Consider the following 8,569-nt stretch of genomic DNA (forward strand, 5'->3'; position numbering starts at 1 on the left):
ATAAGAGGAATAAGCAGAAGGGCCGTCAAGGTAATTTTCATTGCTTTTGAAACTTCAAAGGTAAGCCTTCCTCTCCTACCAAGCAGGAACAGTCCAAGCCTTCCTGTAGGCCAAACCAGTCTTGGAACAAGGGAAAACAATCCAAGAAGCCCACTATTGACTCAAAAGCAGCATGAAGGGCCAATCCGGGACTGGATCTTGTAGGTGGCAGACTTTCCTTCTTCGCTCAGGCTTGGGTTCGGGATGTTCAGGATCCCTGGGCGGTGGACATTGTGTTCCAGGGATACAATCTAGAGTTCAAGTCCTTTCCTCCCAGGGGCAGGTTTCTGGTTTCAAGATTATCTGTAGAACAGATAAAAAGAGAGGTGTTCTTACACTATGTTCGGGACCTTTCCAAGCTGGGAGTGATAGTTCCTGTTCCAATGCAGGAACAGGGTCTGGGGTTCTACGCCAATCTGTTTGTGGTTCCCAAAAAAGAGGGAACCTTCAGACCAATTTTTGATCTCAAAGGTCTAAACAAATTCCTCAGAGTACCGTCCTTCAAGATGGAAACTATTCGTTCCATTCTTCCCTTGGTTCAAGAGGGTCAATTTATGACAATGGTAGATTTAAAGGACACGTACCTATTTGTTCTCATCCACAGGGACCATCACAAGTTTCTGAGGTTTTCATTTCAGTCTCGCATACCTATTTCCCCCGTTTGCTCTCCTCCCTCGAGTCATTGCTCGAATCAAGCAAGAGGGGGTGTTGGTGATCCTCATAACATCAGTGTGGCCTCGCAGGATCTGGAATGCAGACCTGGTAGAGATGTCATCTCTTCCACCTTAGAGACTTCTATTGAGAAAGGACATTCTACTTCAAGGGCCCTTCCTTCATCCAAATCTAGTTTCTCTGGTGTGAATACAAAGGCTACTCTTGGAGTAGAGTTCGGATTCCTAGAATTTTGTCTTTTTTCCAAGAGGGTTTGGAGAAGGGTTTATCGGCAAGCTCCCTAAAGGGTCAAATATCTGCCTTGTGTGATTTGTTACATAAATGTCTTGCGGATGTACCAGACATGCTATCGTTCTGTCAGGCCTTGGTCAGAATCAGCCCTGTCTTTAAGCCGGTTACTCCTCCTTGGAGTCTTAATCTAGTTCTTAAAGTTCTTCAACAGGCTCCGTTTGGTGCCTATGCATTCCTTAGATATTAAGTTATATTGGAAGGTTTTGTTTCTTGTTGCTATTTCATCTGCTTGTAGAGTTTCAGAGCTCTCGGCATTACAGTATGAGTCTCCTTACCTTATTTTTCATTCAAATAAGGTAGTTGTAAATACTAAATTAGGGTTTCTCCCTAATGTGGTTTCAGATCGGAACATTAATCATGAGATTGTTGTTCCTTCCTTGTGTCCTAACCCTTCTTCTCAGAAGGAATGTCTGCTGCACAATCTGGACGTGGAGCGTGCATTGAAATTCTATTTACAGGCGACTAAGGGTTTTTGTCAGTCTTCTGCTCTGTTTGTGGTTTTCTCTGGAAAATGTAAGGGGCAGAAAGCTACGGCTACTTTTCTTTCTTTGTGATTGAAGAGTATTATTTTTTTGACCTATGAAACTTCTGGACAGCAGCCTCCTGAGAAAGTTACGGCTCATTGTACGAGGGCTGTTTCCTCTTCCTGGGCATTCAAAAATGAAGCTTCTGTGGAACAGATTTGCAAGGCTGCAACTTGGTCCTCTCTTCACACTTTTTCTAAATTCTATAAATTTGATACTTTTGCCTTGGCTGAGGCTTCTTTTGGGAGAAAGGTTCTTCAGGCAGTAGTGCCTTCCATTTAGGTTCCCTGTCTTATCCCTCCCTTATCAGCTGTGTCCTGTAGCTTGGGTATTGATTCCCAATAGTAATTAGATGATCCGTGGACTCACCGTGTCATTAGAAAGAAAACAAAATGTATGCTTACCTGATAAATGAGTCCACGGCCCGCCCTATTTTCTTAAGGACATGGTTTTTGTTATAAACTTCAGACACCTCTGCACCTTGTTGCTTCCTTTCTCTCCTTTGCTTCGGTCGAATGACTGGGATTGGAGGGAAGGGAGGTGATATTTAACAGCTTTGCTGTGGTGCTCTTTGCAGCCTCCTGCTTGGCAGGAGTGATATTCCCAATAGTAAAATGAGTATATGAGGGGAGCGCCAAAAAAGGCTAAGGTAAATGAGATAAGATATACACTTTTAATAAATGAGATAAGATATACACTTTTAATAACAAAGTTACTAATACATTAAAACATTAAAAAACATGGATCCATGTCTACAAGCCTACAGATTTAATATTAAAAGCTTAATCACAATAAAAAACACAGTATTCAAAATATAATCAACAGTAATATCAAATTTATAAAATACACAGTAACACAGTTTAACAAGCTCTAACCAACCGAGATAATCAGCCTGTGCGCTGAATTAGATTATTGCTGCTCGTCTGGGAGTTTCTCTGTAAACTTTGCGCGCTGCATTATGAGAATTGTTTATTGTCCTGAAGAAGGCCCAGGAATGGGTCGAAACGTTAACTTCTGCAAAATGATGTATAATTGAGTTGGAAAATAAAAGTATATTGTTCACTGTTATATAAAACCTGTGAGTGCCCTCCTGTTCTTTTACACATATATATATATATATATATATATATATATATATATATATATATATATACACACACACACATTTGAGCCCTTCCCAATCATTGTCAAATATATCTTATCCCTTTTAAAACCTTTTTTCAATATTAAAATGTATTATTTAAAATGTTTATATATGAGTGTAATAATTTATTTTAATATGTTTTAAAAGAAAAATAACCCTTAAACTTTACTTCATGTCTTAGGTTGCACTTATTCTTCTAGTTCTATTTTATAACTTTAAACTTTTAATTTACGCAATATTTATCATGGTCACAATCTCCATTAGAATTATAGAGCATGCTAAAGATATGTCGGCTGCGCTAAACCTCTGGTAAATCTGTTTTACTGTGGACTTGTATTCATTTGTGTTCTTATTTTTAGCATTGTCCAGTGATTTTGCACCCCGCGCTATTAGTGCTCCACTTGTACTCTGGGCCTATATCTGGTATTGTTCAAATAGTTTTGAATTTTGGTCAAAATTGTCATACTTTTTAAAAACAATATTACCTTATCATGTTAAAGCAACAGTTCACTGTAAAATTGGTTTTGCTTGAATGTATTCCCTATGACTTGTTATACCAGATGCAGCAAGTTATGAGAAATTGCTTATTTATTCTTATTTTTGCAAAAGAAATAGCTGGATTTGCATAGGTTTGGCTTGCTGACAAATCAGAGCTCATTATCTTATCACTTAATTTCTTCCCTTTCTTATCTCTTTCTCTGACCAATACTTATAGAGAACAATTGAAAATGCAAGTTTTAGAGCTTTATCTCTTCCACCTCCCACTGTGAGTGTTCTTTCTTCTGCTGGCTATGTTTACATAGTTACTTAAACATTTCGGTATAAGTAGGAATACTATAGGCTAAATCGGCTATTTTAAATGCCAATATAAAGGCTAAGGAGCTATTTGTAAACAATTTAATATACTCCAGGTAAAATGGGTTACTGGGAACAAATTAAAGGAGAGAATGTTTTGGGGTAAACTGTCCCTTTACCAAACTTTAAGACGTCAAATATTATTTTCTGTAATATTAAACAGAATTTATCTATAAATCTATTTTATAAACTTGATACTCATATTTTGAGTTTTGGATAGATAAAATAAATCATATCTTCTAATTTAAGATAATTCTATGTCACTAGATATTAAAATACTGAAAGATATGTTATAAATGAAATTTTAAATAGACTTGAAAACTTTTGTTTTAAATAAAGAAAACAAAACAGATTATATTTTAACCACATTTAGTAAAACTAAGATATTGGCAGATTGACAAAAGAAAAGTATTTTATATCTTAATTGCTATATAGCGTTTAGTGTTTTGTTACATCTGTGCAATATTTGGATCTAAGATCTTCTGAATATATAATATTTGTTACATGATTTATATAATGTTTGTTATAAAATAAATAAAAATATCCTTAAATGTCTAGTAACCTACCCTTAAGCAATTAGAATGAAGCTAGGGAAAGGTGTAGGGGGTCATAGCCTGTTCCTTAATCTTGTGATAGACACTCATTCATAACAGTTGAAATGTCCTCAAAAAATAATTATGTCATAAATAACTAACATCAATCCCATTGTATTTCTTTTCAACAGATGAATTTACAAACTGCAGTAATCCTAGTCCTAGCCATGGTGAAAATAAAGATACTTGTTTCAATCTTCAAAATCAAAGAAGAAATATGGGAAATGTATGTTCTGAATATGGGAAATGTTTTACCAGGAAAGCAAATGTTTTAAGACATCAGAAAATTGGAACAGGAGAGAAAGCATTTTCTTGTTCTGAATGTGAGAAGTGGTTTAGTCAGAAATCAAATTTTATTAGACATCAGAAAATTCATACAGGAGAGAAAGCATTCTCATGTTCTGAATGTGGGAAATGTTTTAGTCAGAAATCACATCTTATCAGGCATCAGAAAATTCATACAGGAGAGAAAGCATTTTCATGTTCTGAATGTGGGAAATGTTTTACCAGGAAATCACATCTTTTTGACCATCAGAAAATTCATACAGGAGAGAAAGCATTTTCATGTTCTGAATGTGGAAAGTTTTTTACTTCAAAATCAACTCTCGTTAACCATCAGAAAATTCATACAGGAGAGAAAGCATTTTCATGTTCTGAATGTGGGAAATGGTTTACTCTGAAATCACATCTTATTGGCCATCAGAAAATTCATACAGGAGAGAAAGCATTTTCATGTTCTGAATGTAAGAAGTGTTTTACTGAAAAATCAACTCTTATTAAACATCAGAAAATTCATACAGGAGAGAAAGCATTTTCATGTTCTGAATGTGGGAAATGTTTTAGTCAGAAATCACATCTTATCGGGCATCAGAAAATTCATACAGGAGAGAAAGCATTTTCATGTTCTGAATGTGGGAAATGTTTTACCAGGAAATCACATCTTTTTGACCATCAGAAAATTCATACAGGAGAGAAAGCATTTTCATGTTCTGAATGTGGAAAGTTTTTTACTTCCAAATCAACTCTCATTAACCATCAGAAAATTCATACAGGAGAGAAAGCATTTTCATGTTCTGAATGTGGGAAATGTTTTACTCTGAAATCACATCTTAATGGCCATCAGAAAATTCATACAGGAGAGAAAGCATTTTCATGTTCTGAATGTAAGAAGTGTTTTACTGAAAAATCAACTCTTATTAAACATCAGAAAATTCATACAGGAGAGAAAGCATTCTCATGTTCTGAATGTGGGAAATGTTTTAGTCAGAAATCACATCTTATCGGACATCAGAAAATTCATACAGGAGAGAAAGCATTTTCATGTTCTGAATGTGGGAAATGTTTTACCAGGAAATCACATCTTTTTGACCATCAGAAAATCCATACAGGAGAGAAAGCATTTTCATGTTCTGAATGTGGGAAATGTTTTACCAGGAAAACACATCTTTTTAACCATCAGAAAATCCATACAGGAGAGAAAGCATTTTCATGTTCTGAATGTGGGATGTTTTTTACTTCCAAATCAACTCTCATTAACCATCAGAAAATTCATACAGGAGAGAAAGCATTTTCATGTTCTGAATGTGGGAAATGTTTTACTCTGAAATCACATCTTATTGGCCATCAGAAAATTCATACAGGAGAGAAAGCATTTTCATGTTCTGAATGTAAGAAGTGTTTTACTGAAAAATCAACTCTTATTAAACATCAGAAAATTCATACAGGAGAGAAAGCATTTTCATGTTCTGAATGTGAGAAGTGTTTTACTTGGAAATCACATCTTATTACACATCAGAAAATTCATACAGGAGAGAAAGCATTTTCATGTTCTGAATGTGGGAAATGTTTTACTCTGAAATCACATCTTGCTACACATTATAAAATTCATACAGGAGAGAAAGCATTTTCATGTTCTGAATGTGAGAAGTGTTTTACTGACAAATCAACTCTTATTAAACATCAGAAAATTCATACAGGAGAGAAAGATTTTTCATGTCTTGAATGTGGGAAATGTTTTAATCAGAAATCACATCTTATTGGCCATCAGAAAATTCATACAGGAGAGAAAACATTTTCATGTTCTGAATGTGAGAAGTATTTTACTGACAAATCAGCTCTTATTAGACATCAGAAAATTCATACAGGAGAGAAAGCATTTTCATGTTCTGAATGTGGGAAATGTTTTACTCTGAAATCACATCTTATTGGCCATCAGAAAATTCATACAGGAGAGAAAGCATTTTCATGTTCTGAATGTAAAAAGTGGTTTATTGAGAAATCATCTCTTATTAAACATCAGAAAATTCATACAGGAAAGAAAGCATTTGCATGTTCTGAATGTGGGAAATGTTTTAGTCGGAAATTGCATCTTATTGGCCATCAGAAAATTCATACAGGAGAGAATGCATCTCTTTCATGCAGGTAGTGAAAGTCCACGATCCATTACTCATGGGAATTATTCTCCTCTACCACTAGGGGTAGGCAAAGATTCCCAAACCCCAAGAGCCCCATAAAAACCCTCCAACCTCATACATACCTTGGTCTTTACATCCGCTGGAGGTGGTTTAAGAATGAAGATGTGCATTTGATTCTTCAGAGAAAGGGGTTTTCAGTCTATTTTGAGGTCCGGTTTCCCCTAAGAGTACAGTGCTTGTCAGAGGGATGTATATGGGGATATATGGTTTGTAATTTTTTTTCACCACATGGGAAATTTTTTGGTGGCAGGAGCTTGTATTTTGCTTCCCTTTCCTTTGTGGATCTACAGTATACTACTATTGGATAACCTCGGCTGATTGCAGCACTGGTTTGGCTGTCTGCTGCTTACTTGATGATGGACGAGTGTCTGTTGGAAGTATTAATATTAGTTATAATACATTTTAGACACTTTATAGCTATGTTATAGTTAAATTTGTATATATTTGCTATATATGGCACTGGGACAGAATTCTTTACACTATTCCCTTGCTGTTTTGAGTACATCAGCTTTTTTAGCGTGCTTAGTTTGAATTTCGCTCCTTAACTTTTAGGTTTATGCGTTGTGCACGCCGACTTAACACTTGGGTGGGTGCACATCCCTTTAGTCTTTCTTTATTTCCCATGTAAGCTGGTTTATGCATCTCGGGTTAGCACACTTTAGTTCTTAGCATGTTGGGTTTTGGCATGCTAAAAGTCCTTTAAGCTGTTAGTTTTTTTTCATGCTCGTTATTTCATTCTCATGAGTATTTTCTGCTTTCGGATGTTATGTTAAGTTCTCCTGATTTCTTTTGCAGTTGGGCTAAGCATGCATTGTACCAGTGACTTTATTTAAAAAGCTGGTTTAGGGGGCTTAGTAATTACCTTTCCTCAAGAGCTTTTTAAAGGGGTATAATGGAGCAAATTGATTTTGTCCCTAAGTCTATCACTGAACACCTTTAAATCATTATTAGGTGTGCTTGTAAACAAGCTGAAGTGCCTTCTCCAGCTCATGTTTAGAATTGTTAATGCAATCAGACCAACCTTATGCTGTTTCTTTGGGTATTAATTCACCTTCTGTTTGTTCATACAGGAGAATACTGACATAATTTCACCTCCTGCAATTTTTTTTTATCAAGGCTGCTGTTTCTGAAGTACTGGCTGCTCTCTTGTCTTCAAGCAAGAGTAAAAGGTTAGTTCAGATTTTACCTTCTACATGTTATATGTGCCATTAATCCAGTTAAACAGTTATGGCTTCAGATGGTGAAGTTTCTTTTGGTGATGAGGAATCTTCATCAGATGTTGAACCTGATATTTCTTTCTAATGACACGATGAGTCCACGGATCATCATTAATTACTGTTGGGAATATCACTCCTGCCCAGCAGGAGGCGGCAAAGGGCACAACAGCAGAGCTGTTAAATATCTCCTCCCTTCCCTCCCACCCCAGTCATTCTCTTTGCCTAAGTTAAGAACAAGGAGGTAGTAAAGTTAGGTGTTGGAAAAGATTATTCAATCAAGAGTTTATTATTTTTAAAGTAGTACAAGATTGTGCTGCTTTGTTCTGGGGTGTAGCCATAGTCCATATCAGTCTCTTCAGTAGAGCAGTGGTGGCTTTAGAGCAATTGGAACTTGTGGGACATAATTCTCACTGCGCCTCCCATATAGTTAATGCTGCCCTATTTCTGACAGTCTGAGTAAGATTACTCAGTCTTTATCTCCTTTTTCCACAGGTCCATGTGAGGGAGAGGACCTCTCAAACCTAGTGAGCTGCCATGCTGCCTGGCAGGTTTATGAGGTAAGTGCTGACTTTATTTTCCTGGGATAACAATCAGGAAAAAGTGGGCAGTTTATTGCTTAAGGGACACACAGTTTTCTCCCATATATTAAGGGGAACATATTTGGCAGTACATTATAGCAGGCACTGGAGCTGAAAGAAAATGCTCATTTTATCTGGTTCCACTTCTCCCGGTGCCTCGTCTTTATAATAAAAATGCTGAC

At 36.3% G+C, this 8,569-nt stretch overlaps 1 protein-coding gene across 1 annotated transcript; it reads left to right on the top strand.

Annotated features, from left to right (window-relative positions):
- Positions 1–4,353: 4,353 nt before the first annotated feature.
- LOC128657948 (zinc finger protein 850-like) lies at positions 4,354–6,543 on the top strand (the record flags this gene model as incomplete). The annotated part of the gene is made up of 1 exon (XM_053712373.1): positions 4,354–6,543. A coding segment is annotated over one exon (2,190 nt), but the record flags the coding sequence as incomplete, so codon positions are not given.
- Between the last annotated feature and the right edge of the window lie 2,026 nt (positions 6,544–8,569).

This window comes from Bombina bombina, chromosome 4 (assembly GCF_027579735.1).
Source record: "Bombina bombina isolate aBomBom1 chromosome 4, aBomBom1.pri, whole genome shotgun sequence".
NCBI classification, from domain to species: Eukaryota; Metazoa; Chordata; class Amphibia; order Anura; family Bombinatoridae; genus Bombina; species Bombina bombina.